The sequence below is a fragment of the Varanus komodoensis genome, unplaced genomic scaffold, assembly GCF_004798865.1.
Source record: "Varanus komodoensis strain SLA01 unplaced genomic scaffold, ASM479886v1 scaffold1, whole genome shotgun sequence".
NCBI classification, from domain to species: Eukaryota; Metazoa; Chordata; class Lepidosauria; order Squamata; family Varanidae; genus Varanus; species Varanus komodoensis.
Genome location: NW_025335268.1, coordinates 41809673 through 41830902, shown reverse-complemented (window position 1 = coordinate 41830902; position 21230 = coordinate 41809673). Strand labels below are relative to the sequence as shown.

Below are 21230 nucleotides of genomic sequence, written 5' to 3'. Positions count from 1 at the left end.
GTAGTCTGTACTTCCTACAGAATGGCTTGTTTATGGGCAGCAAACTACCCTGAGAACCCATGGCATGTTCCAGGGGTTGTTCAGTCCACAATTAGGTTTTTTAGCCCTAGTGAGAATCTGCAAATTAGCCTATATGCAGTTTTGTCTGATCAATTACAACACTGTATATTTCATCCATCAATGGGAGCAGGGAAACTATGTAACATGTAACATATGTATTATCTATGTGAGCCGTCCAGAGGCTTTCGCTACAGGACGGCATATAAATACTTTAAATAAATAAATAAGGAAATTAACAAGGTGAGACTGCATATAGGCTAATTTGCAGATTGTCACTAGGGCCCAGTTGCAGATATATCAAGTGAAAAGCACTGGAAAGGTGGAAAGTAGCAAAGGTTGATATTGTGCACTCAGAGGGCAGGGGGCAATTATTTCCCTCTTGACAATGTGATCCTGATAAACAGACACTTCTCAGTGCCCCCACTTTCCAAAGTTTTCAGCAACTCCAGAATGGGGAAGCGGAGTGGGTTTCTTCCTAGTCTGTTTTTGTGGCTCCTTTTCAGAGCATTTACTGCTGCAGCCACTGCCAGTCCCTCACAATTCAAACAAAGCAAACAAAATCCCCAAGAAATCAGCTGAAAGGGTGATGTGAATAGGTGTAAGTATGCCTGATGTTGGTGTCCCATTTCCTCCATGCTGGCTTCAACCTGTTTAAAGATTTTTTTTAAAAAAAAAACCTTTCTAGGAATATTTGCACAATTTTCAGATTAGGAAATAAGTGCATATTTATTGCCTGGAAAGCAAATGGAAGGACATGGGGCATAAATGTACAGGCTGGTAAGTAAACAGTGAGGAAATGTGGTTACGTGCAGTACCACGAGAGTTAATACAAGTGCATAGATTTTCCCTCCTTTTACTTCCTAGCTCTTGCATGTATGCAAAATTACACTCCAGTTATTTCAAAGCCATTAAATTTGTGTGTATTTTAGCATTTTGGTTGCAACTGTCAGGGACTCACAATACCCTCAAGGATATGGATTCTGAAATGGAACCATAAAAAGTGTGTACGCATAGGAATTTAGTTCTCTTTCTAGAGTAGCTGAAAACTTAGGGAAGTGTTTAAAATATAGAGGACACTGAGAAGTGTCAGTTCAGTACTTAACATTCACAGGGTTACATTGCTAATAGAGATACATTGTTTTGGAGCACCTGTTTTTGCAGGTTTCCCACTCCTTTTCAGTGCTTTTCAATTGACAGCTCTGCAATTGATATCTGACAAATTAGCCTATATGCAATTTTGCCCTGTCAATCCATGTATATTCTATTTCACTGCTCCGTTTAGCAGATGAATCATGCAAGGCAGTTGACCAGGAGAGACTTAGGCATATTCGACAGCACCCAAAAAATTGTCAGCAAGTTTGTGCAATTTTCTGATGCTGACACCCCCTGGTCCCCAGTTGTGTATTTGAGGCTCTGAACATACATTATTAAAATCAGCAAATTACAAGGGGTAGGAGAGAGAGCTTCTACTGTGGACTGGGATTCTGGCTGGAGGACCAAGGGAGAGAAGAAGCAGTGGGGAGCTTCATTGTCTCTTGGGCACACTATGAGCTGTTTCACAGACAACCAACAGACAATCAACACTGCACAGGTTATTTGCAAGGTGTTGTGGTAGTTTGTGCAGTGGTACTTTGCAGTATGGTCACTGGTTAGTCAAAGGCAGAAACTCAGTGACATCCTCTGTGTTTTAAAGACTTCTGCTGTCTTCCAAAGTAAAATGCCTTGATTGTTCTGCTTGTAAGCAGGATGAGACCCGAGCAGGTGTTGGCTGGCCTGCTTCAGGAAAGCTCAGGATAGTAGAAAGGACTGAAGTGGGCCTGAAGGACTGAAGTTGCTTTTCTGTGAGATTAATTTGTGCAGTATCTGGAATGATGTGTGAACTTGGCCTGGTGAAAGATTCTGAGGGAGGAACTCATGAATCTTTAGTGGGCAAAAACCACAGCAATTGGAATATGAATAATGATGTGTGGTATAGCTGTTGAGTGTGTGCTCTGCCTGTGGACAGCTGGGAAAAATTGGATGGGGTGGGCTGGATGGAAGCCAGACTCCTACGTGTGAAACTTGGTTTTGACAGTTGTGCCTGGCAACTGAAGCAGTCACATGTTGAGTGAAAGTTTGAGCTGATTTCCTCATCTCAGACATATGACTTGTTATTTGGTCTTTTTCCTCTTGCTTAGTAGAATTAAACAGATACCAGTGAAAGCTTCTAGCAAAACTGCAAATCTCCCCTCCCCCTTCCATACACCTTTTTGTTTGTTAGGTAACCTTCTGAAAGTTCTCCATCTTCTGTCTTGGTCCTATTGAACTTTTATAAGATAGCAGTAATAAAGGAGGGATGATTTTTTTGTCCTTGGGAAGGGTGAGAAATCCTATTAATATTATTAATGTGTTAATCCTGTGGCAGTTTATCATTCTCTGCACTTTGTAGTTATTAAAGCAACCATGAGTCCAATATGGTAGTAGAATGAAAAGAAACTGGAATGTATATTGCTTTCCACTTAAAACATTATCACCCTCCCCAGATCTTTAGAAGAGCAGGCTTTGGGACAGCTGGAAAACAATTTCCCTTGTAATTTGCACATAAATAAGGAAGTTAGGCCAACCACTCCCAGGCTGTTTTCTCCTTTGCAGGCCAGAATTTCTTTGAAGTGCAAGCAGTGAGAACAGTGCTCTTAAATAGAGGGTAAGACTGCATTCTTATCTCCACTCATTTGCAAGTATGTCCCATCAAAATGAACATGACTTCTAAACAGACCTTTATAGGATTGCTCTGTGTGTGTTGCACTAGATTGTGAAATAAATCCATCAAGGATCTTTGCTGGTAACTGTATACACCATCTTTTGATTCTGACTTACTAGTGTTTCAACTTTGACCAAATAATATTTAACTGTCATGGATACTAACATTAAAAAGCATAGTGAATGCACAACATGCTATTGTGTAATTAAAGGGGTAATGCAGAAAAGTTGGATTCTGTTATTTAGTGGTTTCCCTGGGTTGCCCCCTTGCAGGTGTCTACCTTCTCATAGATTTCAACTACAAATCAAATGGTGGCATTTGTAAGATACTGAACCAGTGCAGAACAAAAAAGAGCAAATAGGAAATTTAAATTATCTGGTTTAAAATGAGGAGTTACATGTGTAGAGAGAGAGCTATTTATGTGCATTTATAACTTGAGTTACCTAGATCTGAGGCAGGTAAGAATTTCCCATGAATTCTCATGTCTATGCTGGCTAGAGCTGATGGGACTTGTAGACTAAAACCTTTGGACTATCATCAGGTACCTGTCCCTGATTTGATCCATTCGAATCTGCCTTCATCCTGAGGGACAGAAGGAATGCATCCAGTCTCCCCCCCATCTCTTAGTGGTTTTTAGTGCCATTGATCATGATATCTTTCTTTACTGGAACGGAATAAACTTTGGAATCTTGACTTTCCTGGTGAGACAAACTGATTTGGTGGTGCTCAGGGAGTGCTCCTCTACTTCATGGATTTGGCTTTTGCATGCTGATTTTTACCATCTACTTGAAATTCACTGGGGAAGTCATTCAGCTGTTTGGGTTAAAATGTTATCAGTGTGCAGATAACATGCAGCTCTGCTTTTCATTTCAGTCCACCAATCCCAGAGAGGCATGTGGTTGGAGACATTTAAACAAGCTGAAACTGCAACATAGAGATATTCTTGGTGGGATAGTTAGTTGAAAGACCAGCTTAGGGGACTATTGGTAGAAACATAAGTGGTGGCAGTATCTAACAGTACCTTTTAATAATTTAGGCAGGTATGCTTGCTGTGACCCTACCTAAAGGTGATAAAGATTTAGCTGCTCATACTCTTGTTGCATGGAGTGGCCTTTCTTAAACAGCTCAGAAGCTGCAGTTGGTACAGAGTGTATTATGAGGGTCAAATCTTTGGAATGTATTACACCAATTTTATTGCAGCTGTAAAGGTTACCTGTTTGTCCCTGTTTTCAGGTTAAAGTGCTAGTATTGCCTTTAAAGTATTAAATGCTTAGGACCAGGATACGTGCAGGACCCCCTTTCTATGCCACATGAAACTTCCCTGGGCCTTTAAATTAGGTAAAGAGGCCCTGCTAGATTGCAGTTTGGTGGGTACAAGAAATAGGATATTTTTTGTAGTGGCTCTGTATCTGACAAACTCCCCCTAAAGGAATTGTGTGTGGTTTCCTCCATTTTTACTTCTGAGTAGGTTTTGAAGAACTGTGTATGCTTCGTATAGAAAAGATCTGGACTTTAAAACTCTTTGCTTTCTATTCTAAACGTTAATGTGGCTTCTGTTGTTGCATCAGAACTTATTTTATGATGTTTAAAAAGTTTTTAGGTGTCTGTTTGAAGTTTGATATTAATGGTAAGATATCTTGGGAGAATATTGTTTTGAAAAGTGATATATAGGTTTTGAAATAATGCATCTATATTTTTGTGTGTTTCTGTTTCAGCTATTGATTTTAAACCAGGCTGGAGTGTGAGCAATGTGCAAAGTATTGAATTAATTCTCCAGAGGAATTTTCAACCTAGATGAAAGGATGGCCAAGGTTTTAGATACAGATGAAGGATCTGCAGGAGCATTTAATGAATTTAGCAACATCATTAAATCCAGATCTGGTAAGTTGCAAACAGAAGTTGTTAGTCACCTTTTCTAGTGAATGTCCCACTGTAAAAACAAATAAAGTATGGTGTGTTTGTTAGGCACTGAGGAGCCAAACTATAGGCAAATGCACAGGATGGTAGTCTGATGGCCTTTTGGAACAGGAAAATCCTGTTTAGGAACTGTGAGATTGGAAGTAGGGAAGCAGCATTGTGGGGTGGAGGTTCTTAACCCTTTTCTCTCCAGTAAAGATGAACTCCTATGCATATTTAGCCAGCAGAAAAGTCCTTTCATGCCCCGGTCAGTACTCTATGTCATCTCAGCACCTGTTCTTACCCCAGTTGGGGATTCAGATGCACATTTGTATTACCCACTCACCCCCCCCCCGCACCCACCCCCAGTTTGCAGTGAGACTAATGTGTAGTGAGGATGCAGCCTTGCTGTGTCTGTGCCATAAACTTCAGTTCACCTACCTTCCTGAACTGGCCCTTCCATTTAAAAAAGTACTGTAATTACACCATCTGTGTGTAACGTTCAGTTTTGCTCTCTAATTAGATTCCTGATGCATCTGCCCGTCAAAGCATTGTCCAGTACACTGGGTCCCTGGTTCTACTTGAGAACACACTTGGGGCAGTTGTAATGAAATAATAGTAATTACTGGCTTCTGCTTTTCTGTGGTGCTAATTGTGTCTGTTTATTTAGGACTCACCCCCTGTATTACAATTACATCTGGTATTATGCAGTGCCATATGTTCAGTGTGCTTTAATGAAGTCTTGATTTGGCAGCTTCTTTTCACTTGAAAAACTTACTGTACACATTGCTAAATGTCTTTAAAGATATACATGAAGTTGAAGATCAAAATGTTTGCATGAGAGCTTTCTGGGATTTCAATTGTTGCTATTATTATTATTATTGAATTTCTTAGACAACTTTCTCAAAACAAGTAATGACAAAATAATTGAAACATACAAAAGATAAAATAACTAAAACCATTTTCCATTAAAATAAATATATAATAAAGCAACTAAAACATAGATCATAACCGAAGCTATGGATGTATATATATCTTTTCATGCCTTGAAGTAGAGAATGTGCCATACCAAAAAAATCCTGTAATTGCTCTCCTTTTAAAGACACCATATAGTTGTCAACCTGAGACACTGTACTTATTAAATATATTCATTTAGAAATAGCAGTTTCTGATAAAAAGCAAATATAATCATGTAGGCCATCAGTAAAATTCCATACTCTGTGTAGGTGCCATACTTTTATGCTAACCAAGAGCTTGTGAAAAATGTGCAGGCATTTGAGATCCCCAGATACCTTCATCAGGAAAGGTGCTTTAAAAAGCAGCCTGAGGAGGGGAATAGAAGTGAGGGAAAATGACTTGATGTTGAAGTCACATTGCTTTGCCCAGGATGGATTTGCTGTGATACCAAGTCACATGTCCAGAGCCCTAACATGGAATAGGTGTCTGGGGCCTACAGAGATTCCAGTTTGGTTCTGGTGGCCATGTGACTTTAGAGGAAGAAACTGTAACTGATCTTAGGGCTGTTGGGATGAAGGAAAAGGGAAATTATTGTCATTTCAGATGCTGTTTGCTTTGACTTGTTACATTTGTTTGGATATATGTTTTCTGTGCATGTTTAAACATTTATAACTATCCTCCATTTTCTCAATTCCTTAATGAAAAACCCAAGTTTTACTTACCATACCTTTTCGGTGTTAATTCAGTCAAACTGCCATCCTATATTCATATTCCTGGAAGGAAGTCTGATTGATTAAAATGAGATATATATTCTATGTATATATATCTAGAATCTATATACATAGAATCACATTGTTAATTACACTAATATTACCAGAAAGTCAGCTTTAAACCTTTGTTTACAGAAATTCTAAGAATTTTGTTTGATTCTTGCGTTTACCCTTGTGTTTTGTCCAGTCCTGACAGTTATTTATTACTCTGCATACCTGAGACATGAATAGAATTGGGGAGAGGGACTTCCCAGTGAAAAGAGCACCCTACTTCAAAGTAAACTAGGCAACAAATTAAAGACTTCTTGTTAGGACTGACATCTATTCTTTCTATCTTGATTACTCCAGAAAAAGTAAAAAGCGTGAAAGGAAAAGGAATATTTGTGCTCATCCAGAAATGGAATGCCCTTGAAGTAAAATGGATTATGTTCTGGAAGATACCCAATAAAAAACTGTAAAAGCATTATTGTATCTTAAGAATGGTGTCTAGCTGATCTGTCATTTAAAGAACTAAATTTTTAAATATAAAATACTTGCATGCCTCAGTGCAGAGGGGTAAATTTGTCAGTATTTTAACATATTTGTTTTCTTTTCTGAAGCATAATATTTTAAAAGAGAAAAGGTTCTTAATCTTAAATGAACTCATTAAATTAATATGATTTAGATACCAAAGATGTTTTAATAACTTCAGGAATGGAACATCAGTACTGTAACCCAATAACTTGTGTATTTTAATTGGAATGCCAGAATTTCAGCAACAGCGCAGTACAAAATAATGTTACTAAAAGTAACTATGTTGATGGTGAGAGTATTGTTTTGTTCTAAACAGAAAATATTGAACAATTTTTGCCACTTTTATTTCTGACTGCATTCTTCAAGGGCTGCATTCACACATAATGACAAGCCATGCTGGAAACCACACAGGCAGGGCTTGTCATTATATGAGAGCCAGTGTGGCGTAGTGGTGAAGAGCATGGGACTGGGACTCAGAGGATCTGGGTTCGAGTCCCCGCTCGGCCATGGAGCCAACTGGGTGACTTTGGGCCAGTCACAGTCTCTCAGCCCAACCTACCTCACAGGCTTGTTGTTGTGGGGATAAGAGGGAGGAGGAGAGATAATGTAAGCTGCCTTGAACCCTTTGTAGGAAAAAGGCAGGATATAAATAAAAAAAAATAAAAATAAATAAATTATATGTGAATTTGGCATCCATAGTAAAACATGGCATATTTAGTTTCCATGAAACCCCACAGAGAATCAACAATCTGCTGTAAAGCTCAGCTTCACCCTTGCTTGTCATTATGTCTGACCCTACTCAAAATACATGTATGACTCTACCTATACTCCAGTCGGCCGCTAAGTGCTTTCTGGCTTCTCTGCCAGAGAATGGCCTTCAATGCCAAGCCATGGTGGGATCTTGCCAGCAGTGGGACATCACACTGTACTACAATGAGCAAAGACAGCTGTGCTAGGCACTCCTGCCATTCACAGCCCTGTGCTGGAGCAGTACTTTGAAGTGCCACCTTGCTTGCGCTGCTGTAAGAGCCAGTGGACTCATGTGGAGGCTGTCCTGCTCACAAGGAGCATATGGGCAGTGTGTGGGACTGCTCATGTCTCCCTCTGTTTTCTGCCCTCTTCCCATCTTGGGCCTACAGTCCTTGCAACTTTCCACAAGACCTCTGTCCTCCCTTAGTCTCCTGGCAGCCTGCTGGCAAACTTTCTTGGGCAGATGCTCAGATGGGTACCTTGGGAAGGTTGAGCTCCCTCCATCCCTGCCATGGGTTCCCATGCTGATGCCCTCTGTGCTTCTGGCTGCAAGAGGGGTAGCCCCTGGCAGTGTGCATGAGTCCTGTACATGGGGGGAGAGCATAGACACATGTGCAGGGAGGTATGGTGGCACTGTGTGTGCTTGTGCATGGGCATGGCCTGTGGTAGCAGCAGGGTGTGCTCATGCAGTGCTGCACTTTAACCATGGTGCTACTCTAGCACACCCGGTTGCTTTGCTCAGCAGCAGAAACAAAACCAAAAAAGAGCAGGAGCAGCTGCCTATGGCCATGCCCAGGGCCAGTGAGGGAGATGCAGACAAAGTGGGCAGGAACAGTACATGGTGGGATTGATTTTCGGTGGCCAGGGCTGATGGGATCTGTGCCACCATTTGGTGGGAAGATAGAGAAGCATGGAAACTGCATGCATAGAAACCATGTGAATGTGTGAACACAGGATGCGGTTACCGCATGGCATTGCTTAGCATTATGTGTGAACACATCATTGTGCAATAATTGTTGTTGTAGTTTGTTTTGACACTACTAATTTTCATTAGGTTAGCATATGTGTAGCACATTACTAATTCATGCATCTTGTTGCTAGTTGATGTTGCCCTATTCTAAAGCACTAAGGCAGATGTTTGGAATCCCAGTGGTGTAAAAGGAAGCTTGTCTGGTCTTTTCTTTGTAACCCTTTCAATTGTAGCCCATTACTTTGAGCAATATTCCTGAATGAGAGAGTTTATCTTGGACAAATATGTGAATATAGGTCATTTATATTTTTAAAGGAATTTTAGTTTTCTTTTTACTTCTCAAGGAGCCTCCTCTAACAGAAGTAGGGTGGCCTCCCCTAACAAAGAGGGTGGTCACCAGGAGAAAGGCCTTCTCTTTGGTGGCACACCATCTATGGAATGTGTTCCCTGAAGAGATACATGTGGTGCCTACTCTTTTTTCTACTAAGTGTCAGGTGAAAACCTCCTTATTTGTCAGGTATTTTAATAATTCAAATGTTTTTACTTTGGTTTTAACATTGTACTCTATTTTTATCTGCCCCTTTGCCTCTTAATTGTGGCCTCTGTAGTTAGTATCTTGCTGTTCTGTTGGTTCTATGATTGGTTTTAATGGTTTATTGCTGCTGCTATTTTCTTTTAGTTCTGTTAATTACCTTTTGGCTACCAGGTGGTATACAAATCAGATCAAATTGCTCAATCAATCATCAGTAGTTCTCCTACCCTTTGTTCTGGAATTGTTAACTGTTATCTATCTTCAATGCCAGGTTTGGTGGAAAGACAGAGTATAAAATAAACAGACTGGTATGCAGTAGCATATGGAGTCTGAACCCAGAAATTCTGTTTAGTTGTAGAACTCTTCTCCATGAACTCAATAAATTCATTAATTTAATTCCCTTTAATTCCCTTTTAAATTCATCCCATCATCTCCTCTTTTGCCATTGAATCCATAAGATAGTTTTGCATTGTGTCAGAAATAACTTTTTCTTTGTTTATTTTGAAATTTCTGTGGAACTACTTAATTTTATTGGGTAACATGAGTTTTAATAACTTGGAAGAGGGAAAAGAAACTCTTCCTAATGCTATAACTTGGTTGAGTATTATGAGTAATGTTCCTCCTACTCTCCATAATTTTTTCCCTTGATTTATATGGCATTTCTTCCTCCGTAGTCATTTCCCACTTTCTAATATACAGCAAATGCTTCTTTATTGTGTTGCTTATAAAGCAAAAGTTTCAAACTACTGATTAGAAAACTTAGATACTTTGTACATTGACTAGTAGATCTTAGTCATCGTCACTGGCGTTGTCATCATCACACTTATATCCCTCTTTTTTCCCTCTTGTGACAAATCCAAGGCATGTGAGATAGCTCCTGACATCAACAGCCTTATGAGCTGTGTTGGGCTGAGTGTCTGTGACTGGCCCAGAGTCACCCAGGGAGCTTCATGGATGAGCAGGGGCTAGAATGCTGCTCCCCCAGATCCCCAGCCCAATACTCTAACCACCATACCACACTGGTTCTCATTTTAGTTTGTTTTTAGTACTTATCATTTCTATCTGGTAGTATTTTAAAAGGTTTCTGGGCAGCAAAAACAGAAGAAAGGGACGGACCACCCCAGAGGAGTAGTTATTGTGCTTGGACTGTAATCCCTGTTTCTTCCTCCCAGTTGTCCAGCTCTCAGTCAGTTTTGTTTCTTCAAACTTGTCGAGAAAACCCAACTCTGATAGCTCATGCCAGTTTTCTGCCTCATTTAATGGCTGATTTAATATATTAATTGTGTACATTAAATTTAATCTATTGTGAACACTTTAATTTATGATACGGAAATATAATTCATTGTGTGATCCCCAGGTTCTTTGTTGGGCCTCATGCAGCCCTTAAGGTACAAAAAGTTGGGGCACTAACTTAGTGGATTAGCAAAATCATTTTTCATTTCTTAGTGGCAGTGAACAATTTTTGTTAAAAGTTTCAGCATCTAAGTAACTTTGTGTGATTGTGGGGCATATCTCAAGGCTTTAAAGGCCACAGGTCAGCACTGAGTTGGGCATGTTTAAATGCCATGGTTCTCAATGTCCAGAATTATATTGTGTGTTACTAACAACTAGTTTGTTACCTAAAACTGCAGGCAGTGAAGAATGTGAAAACAAAAAGGCCTCTTCAGGCATGTAGTGTACAGCTTTCTTTGTGGATGCTTGCAGTGGTGTAGCATGGTTGTTCTTATCAGCACCTTGTGCACTGTTCTTGATAAGAATCACATTATTGTTTTTGGCAAAGTATACTAGAGGGCAGGTAGCCTTTTAAGGATCAGCTGCTGTACAAATTATGTTTGAGGATTTTAAAAAGTATATCTTCATATTATCTGAAGCAGCTGTAGGTTAGCTCTGTGCAATTTCATTGTCTGGGAGAAAATACCGGTTGATTGTAGGTGCACCTTTTCTGTAATTTTGGTTTGAATACATTTGCTCAGGAGTAAGGGTTAAGTATAGCTAGACCAGAATTGACCAGACTGATCCAGTGCAGATGGTTTCAGTTTTTAACTCCCATCAGACTAAGCCAGCATAGCCAATGTTTAAGAGTGAAAGGAGTTGCTGCTCAAAACAGCTGAAGGGCCCAGATTGTAGAACACTGTGCTGTATGCTAACTTGAACAGTGGACTCTTACAAAATCTAGTTAAATATTGTCTCCTATTTAGCAGTGGCTCCCTAGGGTTTCAGGTGGAGGTCTTTGCTATCCCCTGGCACCTCTTCTTTCTACTGAACAGGCTGACAATTGAACTGGGGATCTTTTGTATATATCATATTAGCTCTCCCATGTTCAGCAGACAAAATATTGGCTTGGATACAGTGAGTGGAAAGGCTCTCCTGCCTATGCAAGGGAGCACTGCAAATTCCAGAGCTTTCCTTTGTTCTCAGAGATGGTTTCTTGGGAGTGCAAAAGGCCCTAGTGGGGGAGGATCTAGGAAAGCCTCATAGGTGGGGTTCTGCTCTTCTGTCTCAGGGTCCAGCTGATTTACATACAGTTCATACAACTGAAGTAAGTCACTGTGGTTTGTTCAAACTGTGGTGCATGGCAGTAGTGCTGTGACTTATTGTGACATCTGAACCCAGGCAGCATGACTTGCTGGACATAAAAACAACCCTCCAATAATTCAGAGACTGTTAAGTTTGCTGGTTTAATTTGATCTTGAAAACCAGGGCAATGAATATTTTTTTCCAGGTGAAAATGTAATTGTAATATGATTTCTTAGAAGATCCCAGTGGAAGAGAAGGTCATGAAAATTTGGAAGAGAGGCTTTAAGTGAGAAAGAAATATGTCAAAGGTCTAAAACAAATCTGCAAGTCACTTACCTATGGGAAATGACTTACAACCTGCTACTCATCTATCTTCTGTAACTTGTAATTCAGTTACCTTATCAGATAATTAATATCCTGAGACTAAATTGCCATTCTGTAGCTAACACTTTAAGGTTATTCAGTCTTAAAGTGCATATGATATGTTTTTTTCCCTAAGTTCTGTCATCCCTCCTGGAATTCAGCAGACTTTTGGGGTTAAGCAAGCATATATGGTTTCTGTATGTATCTCACACATATTTAAAGGAATGTGGTAGGACAGGTATGGTTAGCATGCCAGGACAGACCTCTGACTTTTGCTTATTTTATTTTTTAAATGAGGATTTACATTGCCAAGTAGCAGCACCTTATTAATAAAGTGCAACCCAGTTTTCTGGTGTTTACTTCTGTTAACAAAATATCCTCAGGTAAGTGCCTTGTGCTAGCTTGTAGGTTGACAGATATAAATGGGTATATACTATAGTTTTGGTTTGCAATAGAATTTAGAGGCTTTGCAATATACAGTATATGTAATTAAAGCCACCTCATAGTATATAAGTGGAGATTTGCATTTCTGCTTATCTTTGTGGCCCTTTTAACACTTCAGCTGTGCTTGCTATAGTTTAGTTGATCATGGGGATGCTGTGAACATAGTATAGCTTATTTTCAGCAATGTATTGACAAGGTGTCCAATCATATTCTTGTTGACAAGATGGTAAAATCTGAGTTGGGCACTAACTACAACTAGCTGGATTCACAGTTAGAGGAGTTTTGATTGCACTCCTGCAGGACTCTACCTTAGTCCCTGTACTGTTCAACATTTTAATAAATGATGTGACTATAGAGAGAGTGTTTATCAGATTTACAGGTGATATGGAGCTAAGAGGGATGGCCAGCATCATAGAAGACAGGGTCAAGTTTCAAAGAAATTAAGACAGGGTGGGCCAGATTAAAAAAATGAGATCCAACAGAAGTAAATGTAAATAAAATCGTGCAGTTAGGTACCCTTTCCCCCAAAATTAAAAACTGCAGGTATAAGGTGAAGAGGAAACTGTGATCTGCGTCCATATATGCCCTCCTGCTCCCTACAATCAGCAGCAGATGCCCTTCTCCGGGAACCCTCTGTGAATGATATTAGGAGGGTGAGTACCTGGAAGAGGGCCTTCTCTGTGGTGGCGCCCCACCTATGGAATGCGCTCCCCAGAGAGGTCCGCCTGGCGCCGTCGTTACTTGCTTTTCGGCGCCAGGCGAAGACTTTTTTATTTGAAAGTTATTTTAACTGTTAATTTATTATTATTGTATTTATAGATTTTAATATAGCCGAGATGGTACCAGTTTTTAAATTATTAATTGTATCTTTTTATGAATGTTGTGAGCCACCCTGAGGCTTTGTTGCGATGGGGGTGGCATAGAAATGTTTAAATAAATAAATAAACTATGAGCAAGCCGTGCAGTGTGGTATCTAAGAAAGCCAAAGCAATTTTGGGCTTCATTAACAGATGCCTATGGTCCAAATCACAGGAAGTGATCGCTCTGCTCTATTCTGCATTAGTCAGGCTGCATTTGCAGTACTATATCCGTTTCTGGATAATGCATTTTAGGAAAGATATTGACAAAGTGGAACAAGTTCAGAGATGAGCAGCCAGGTTGGTGAGGGCTCTGGAAACCAAGTCCTGTGAGGAACAGTTGAAACAGCTGAGTATGTTTAGTTTGGAGAAGAGCAATTAAGATGAGACATGATAGCAGTCTTCAAATATGTGAAAGACTCTCAAGCAGAAGATGAGCAAGGCTAGAACCAATGATTGTGAATTCTAGGGAAGCAGATTTTGGCTAAATGCTAGAAAAAACTTCCTGACAGCATGGTACAGTACCATAATATTCTTTATTTTGCTTTTACTATTTCTTCCCTGGTTCTTGTAGCATGAGACTAGGCAGCTAAATCTGGAGTAATATGTAAGCCAGCCTTACAAACAAATTCACTCCAATGTCAACCATTTGTGGCAAATCAGTGGCACAAAAATAAGATGTATTTTTTTGCATTTTATAAAAGCAAAAATCCACCTTTGCTTGAAGCAGATCTTTACCTTTTATGGTTTGAGTAGACTAATGGCTGTTTATAAACATGTTACAAGAACAGTGGCTAGGTAGTGTGTGTAGTGACCCAGTCACAAAACTGTGCAACTTCTAGTTTTTTTAATTTAAAGAAAACATATAAAACTGTTCTTTAAACATTAAACATTCTAATTTAAGGCAACATTATAATTCAAGAATATTCAGTTCTATACAGTTTTTCTGTACTTTACTACTATGGGGTAAATGTATTTTTGAATGAAATGTGCACTATAGAATGCAGTAACTTAAGTATTTTGTTGACTTTTCTATTCTTTGTCGTCGTCTTTTTATTCCTTTTGGTTTTCTAGCCCCCCATTGGCAATTGATCCATATTCAGGTGGCATGATCACAAGAAGGTTCAGTGTTGCATGTAATTGAATTTTGACATTTGCCATAAAAAGTAGTTCTCATGATGAAAAGAATTGAGTATAATTGTGTTTTCTTAACTTTTAAATTTTGAAAAGTCCCCTTAGCAGTTTCACGCTTGCAAGACTCTGCAAGGGAAAGTGCACATGTCATGCTTTCCAGTGAACCAAGACATATTTCCTAAAAATGGAACTCTAGGCAATTCTGTCTGAGAGGCTTTGCCTGTTGCATGACAAAACCACAACATGCTCACCAGCTGTGTTTGACTTCTTTTGGTTATGCAAGTTCTGTCACTTGTATCTATTAAATATACAAATTAACTAGAACCCTTCCTCTTTGCTGTGATTATGCAAATAGCACTTCCTGAAGTAAGGCAAGGTGCTATTGATAGCAAAAGCAGCGGTAGCAATAACAAAGAAGTAGTTTGCTCAGTCATGTTTGAAGAGTAGCAGTTTAAAACAGATCTGTTTTTCAGTGACATAGTTGGGATGTAGAGGTCCTTACCTCTGCTGGGCTGTGCCTTTTCTTTTTCATTGGGGTTGTATGAATTGATGCTACCTGAGGGTTTTCTATCAGATTAGAATGAATGCTTGCAATCTGCGCAGTGAAAGTGAAATTATGGACCTAGATAGGGCCAAGTGCTGCTGGTAAGTTCTCTCGCTGGCAGGTTGCACAAGAGATGCAGCATGCTGCGTCTGTATATTATTGTGCAGGGAACTTCTGAGGGGATTGTGTATAATATAATAGGAGAAGAACCCTCTTAGTCCCTAGACTTACACATTTAAAAATTTCACTTATTGGGAGAAAGTAGGGAAAGCTGCTCTATCCCAGTGTAAATCTGTTACTGACTACTAGACCTTCAAGAACCAGAGTTGGTTCAGTGGTTTAAAATAAGATAATTTTGGTGCATTCTAGTTAGATATTAGCATGTGATTCATTTGTTTTTATTACAAAGTTTTCAGTGGAACATGCTTAGCAATACAATAGCTTTGTACTTCAAGGTGAAAAGGAACTGTTCACTGTAATCCAAAAACAATTTAACAATTTAACTTTCCATTGGAAAGCTGCATTTTTATCACTTTTGCAGTGTTGATGACAGTGAGAGAAACAGAAAGGGTAACTTCTGAATTCAGCTATGGTAGCTTTCAATAAGCAATAATACAAAGCAGTGTGTATCTGTCACACAAGCATACACACGGGCATCTTGCTTTCTTGGGCATACCCTGACATGTCTACTTATAAACCTGAAATGGAAAATAGAGTTGACTCTCATTTGTGGAGTGGAATGTGTCAGTGCTCAGTACAATGGAATGTTTCTGTGTGCATGTATGACCCTTTCCCTTTTGAGTCATGGTATCATTTTTGCTAATTCACCTTTTACTTACATTACTCAGCTTTCAATATTTGTTAAGTACAATACCATTTGCTGTGTTCTTGATCCAGTCCTAACAGTGGCATGTAGGATGCATAGTCAGTATTCCTGAAATAGTAGCTTTCTAGTAATATGGGCTGCTGGGTAGCTGTCCTTTGAGGTTATAGTGCTGGAGGCCATTACTGCCTTTCTGTGTTACTGTGTTGGCTTGGACCTTTTAATGGTATAGTTAAATTTTGCATATATATTTAAGTTGTTGTGGACATCTACAACCTTCAAAAATGAAGTGAGGTTTAAGTTTTCTTGGGCCAGCTTGATGATGATCACTCAAATCTGCATGGATTTTATTACATTCCTCGGCTTATTTGCACCTCCCCCACTTTTTTCTGCTAGTGTAGATTTAACACTTCCTAAGCCTTGGAAAAAAGCCAGATTTAGATGAGATGTGTGGTTTGAGGTTGCTGTCAGAATATACATTAAGGAAAAAAGTACTTTTGTTGATTTAACTTCCTTTTTGAAAAAGGATACATTTTTGTATAGGAGAGAAAGTGCTCTGATGGGGAGATAGTGGGGAAAACAGAAAGGAAAAAAAAAGCCACTTAAAGCAAGAAAAACATTGTCAGCAACTGTATGCAGAAAGTGGCGGTTTAACTGAGAGCAGCGTATACAGCTTCACAAAACACATAACTATATAGAGGCAGTCTTCGGGTTATGAATGAGTTCCACTTCTGAAAAAATTGAAATTCAATAAGTTGCATTTGCATGCAAGTTGGTGTATTAGTATGCTGCTAGTTGGGTTTGGATTATAAACCCTAATGAGAGGCTAGTAAAATTGGAAGCAACAGATTTGGAAGAAGGAATACACAGTTATCTATGGACTAAGGAATCCATTTAAAAGGCTTTTAATACCAAATAATAGTCACATACTCACTGATGGTCTAATAAAAATGTGATATTCCTTAAGAAAAATAATTAGTCCTCCAATTTCTTCATTGATGTCTCCAATTAAAGCATATTATGATAAGCACTTAAGGAAAAGTAATGATTTTATAACATATGGAGACATTCTTGATCAACATGGAGGAATTAAGCCATAGCAAGAACTAAAAGATGAAGAAAAAAATTAAAATGGCTTCTTTAATACTAGTACCAAGACCGAAGAGAGAAATCCAAACAGGGAAAGGTATTATAAGGGACCTGACAGACTTTAAAAATCTGCTTACACTGCAAAAGGATCATTTCCTAGGAGAAATTTATAAACAATCACTCCAATATGATACTGAGACTGAGCAAGTTAAAATATGCGTGATAAATTGGATGCAGAATTTTCAGGACAAAATGCTGTTCCAGCAATGGTAAACTTTATAGACAAAGGATATAAAATTTACGGCCAGTCAAACATTGAGAGAAAACTGGTACAATATTTTGAAGTATATTATTCCAAAAGATATAGAGAAATGGACAGGAATTACATCGAGAAGTGCTGGAAATGTAAATAAATAGACAGAATTTTTTACTATATGTAGTGGTCATGTGATTTTTTTAAGGAGAGAAATACATGTGGAAATACAGAAAATTTTGAAAATCAATTTTCCCATGGCATCTAAAATCATTCTGTATCAATCCAGAAATCCTACCAAAGAACACAGTAAAGTTAATTAAATGCATGATAACTGCAGCTAGAATTTTAATTGCTTTAAAATGGAAAGCAGAAGAAAACCAAACTATTGAAGACTGGGAAAACAAGTTAGCTGTTTTGACAAAATTAACCAATTATGTAAATAGAAAACCAACCAAACAATTTAATGATAACTGGAAACTGTACTATGCCCAAGCTACTTTATAATGGGGATAACAACAATAGAAAAATCTATATAAATGGAGTGGGATTTTTGAAAATGCTGTCAGAGACTTAAGTTCATTCTAATGCTTTCGTGTTATAGCAAGGAGAGTGGAATAAGATTTTTTGAAAATACTGTTAAAAATTAACTCTTGTACCGATGCTTTGTCATTATAGTAAGTTGAGTTAAGACAAATAGAGCTATTTAAGTACATGATAATTTGTGGCTAGAGTAAAAATTGCCTTAAACAAAAGGAAATTCAATTATAAAAGACTGGAAAAATAAATTAGTGAATAAGCAGTAATGGTAAGACTATGTAAAAACATAACTAGCCATAGAAATTAATGATAAGTGTAAAGGGAATGTGATTTTGAGGAAATGTGTTAGAGATTTATGTTTCTAAAACAAGGAAGCCTCTAAAACAACTTTCTGAGTCAAGGTGAATAGAGAAAAAGACTGCAATTTGGAAGAAATTTCAATGAATTTTAATTTAGTTTTTAAAAATGTGACTGAGTAGAGACAATCATGATTACTGACTTTCACATTTCTGAATTAGGGGTAGAGGACCCCTGTCAAAGTGGAAAAACTGAATATTCCCTTCCCAAATTATCAGTGCCTTCTCTGTGCAACAACGAAATGCCAGAGAGATTTCCATCTCAGGATGGGCAGGGAAGAAGGCCGGCTTTGGAGACCTCCTTCTGTACCCTTTCATTTCCTCTCTATGATGATGACAATTTTCCACAATATTTTTTTAAAATTAGTGGGCTTTATGGCAGCTTGTTCATAACTTGGATGCTTGTAACTTGGAAACTGCCCCCCTCCCCGTTCAATCATTATATATTATACATTATAGCTTAACTACATGAGAACATTTTGTGCAAAGAAAGGCCATGTAAGACTGTTTGCTTCAAATTATGGTCTGGTTGGGTCAATATACCATAATATGTTGGGCTGACTACAGGCACCATGTGCCCAAGCACTGAGAACAAGTTCTGTATGTCCTTCCTATCTGCCTTAGTGCACCTGGCTTTGGTATTGGTAACAGTGTTTGTTTAAATCATAGTTTGTTGTTTACATCTGAGCTGAGAAATTGAGGTCTGTCTGAATAAGGCCTTTGTCTAAATGAAGCCTCAAAGTTAAGGTCACTTTATTGGATTGCACTTATTGAACCATTTTTCCCATCTGCTCATCTTTTCCAAGTTCAGTAAGGAAAAATATGGGAGAAATAAATTTCTGTGCTTATCTTATTGAGCTATTAAATAGGTAAAGACACTTTTCATAATGGCAAAAGTATGATTGTAGAATTTTATGTTTCTAAATGGAAAGAAATATAATTAGTATTAATAGGAAAGAGATGGAACTGTGCAAATAACTTCAGAACATTAATGATCTGATTTGATGGATGCTCTGTTACGTGCACACCTCCAAATACTTCACATAAAGAGTCCCACTTGAAATACAACTTGAAATCAGGCATTTCAGACCTCATTACACTTCAGTGTTTTGGATTGCCAACATGTTAAACAGTTCACATGTTTTTCATTGCCAACATGTTAAATACTTAATTCTTTGACCATTTTATGCATTTGTAAAACTTTTTTCATTGTGATACTTTGGAACTTAAACTCATTTCCAGCCCTGCAAGTGGAGAGGAAGAACACAGAAAGTTTCTTATTTAGAATGCAATGAGAGCAAGTTGCTCAAAGATTGAAGAACTTCACATGATTGTATGAAGGAATTGAGGGCCACGAAATGTGGTGTAGTGGTAATTTTTGAAATGCAAGTGCTTTTTATAATAGTCTTCAAAGCCATGCCCCCAAGGAGAGTCCAAAAATGCAGGCATATTAAGGGCCATATGATATCATTGGGAGAAGTTTTGAGAGCCAGTATGGCATGGTAGTTAGTGCTGGACTGGGACTTAGGAGACCCAGGTTCTGGTATTGAGTTGGCCATGCAGCTTGCTGGGTGACTTTGGGCCACTTAATAATTCTTAGCCTAACCTATGTCACAGGGCTGTTGTGAGAATAAGATGGACAGAATGATGGTTATGGAAGCCACCTCTAGTTCTTTGCAAGGAGACAGATGGGATATAAATATAATACATAAACTGGGTTATCTCAAAACTGTATTTATTGTGATTGAAATCCATGCCTTTGCAACCCGGTGTGTCAGAGGGCAAAGCATTCCTAAACCATTTATATATTATTTTGCTGCTTTAATGTTTACTTTCTTCATGATTTTAACTAAAAATGTTAGCATTATTGTTAGAAGTTCTATTATACTTTGTGCACATGTATCTTTGGTCTGTGTGTTTTGGGGGTGGTGCTCTGATCAGTACCGGGTAATTTTGGGCCCATGATCAGGCTTTCTTTGGGCAGTATTTGAGCTAGTTCAAGGAGACATCCTAGGAACTTCAGCTATCATCCCCACTTCAGCTCTTTTAGGTGGTATTTCCTATATTTATCCAGTTCTAAAAATCTATACAGATAACGCCTGTCTTATCCTTGTGTGCCGTACCAGCTGAATATGGTTCAGATGCCTTATGATTGCTTTCTTCTCATATGTGTCTATCAGTGAGATGAGATTGTGCTGCTTTGGGCTAAATTAATAAATTTAGGTTTAACCCTAACCCTAAATGAAAAGTAGGTATGTGGGGAAGAGGAAGAACTTAGCAAACTAGCCTCAAAATTGTCCAGCCATACCCACTCTGCTGTGGTGGCTAAAATATTACTGTAGTTTCCTCTTAGTAATATGAGAGTTTAAAAAAAAATACTGAGGCATTTTAATCTACTCCAGTTGCTGAGGGTGCAGGAGGGTGGTGTTTGTGGGATCCTGTGGGCAGTTGATTGGCCCGTGTGTGATCAGAATGATGAACTAAGAGGACCCTTGCTTTAGCTCCCCCTGGTTGCTGTTACGTTCTTATATTGTTAGTTTGAGTGCAAATGGGAAATAGATTCCTCTGGCTAAATTAAATTCCACTTTTAATGACATGGTTTAATTTACTCACATAATACTGTCTTCCTTTAACAGTCTTTGATATCCGTTTCTTTGGGCAGTTTCTTTATTCACATACATTACCAAACTGAAGCACTATAGGCAATTTCTTCCACCCCAATATCATTATATCACTATATGGCTAACAGCTGCAATAGAAAAAAAAACTTCATAGCATTCATTACAAATAATAAGAGGGGGTGTAATTATACTTGCATAAAGAAGAGTAGTGTAACAAAGAAAATAGGCTTTTCTTTAATTCTAATTTAATGATAGCTGATACTATAATTATAACTTGTTTTTCCCCCCATAATAGAACAGGTCTTGTCTGACAAGGCTTCTAAGCTTTAAGTAACTAAGAGCTTTGTTTTTGAATATAATCTGTGATTTAGAAATAACTTAGCTTATTGTTGCATAAGTACTCATTGATTTTAGAAATGCAAATATGTTGAGTATATGACTCAATCAGCATGCTGTAGGAGTAAGTTATTAGGGGTGCAGGTAGAAAGTATGTTGTTCTCA

General features: G+C 38.4%; 1 protein-coding gene across 1 annotated transcript in view; it reads left to right on the top strand.

Moving 5' to 3' along the window:
- Positions 1-21230, top strand: part of UTRN (utrophin) — a 365154-nt gene that overhangs the window by 1368 nt on the left and 342556 nt on the right. The window contains exon 2 of the mRNA XM_044451088.1: positions 4516-4681. Coding sequence (XP_044307023.1) covers positions 4603-4681 — 79 coding nt within the window. The 5' untranslated portion in view covers positions 4516-4602. The remainder of the gene's footprint in view (positions 1-4515; positions 4682-21230) is intronic.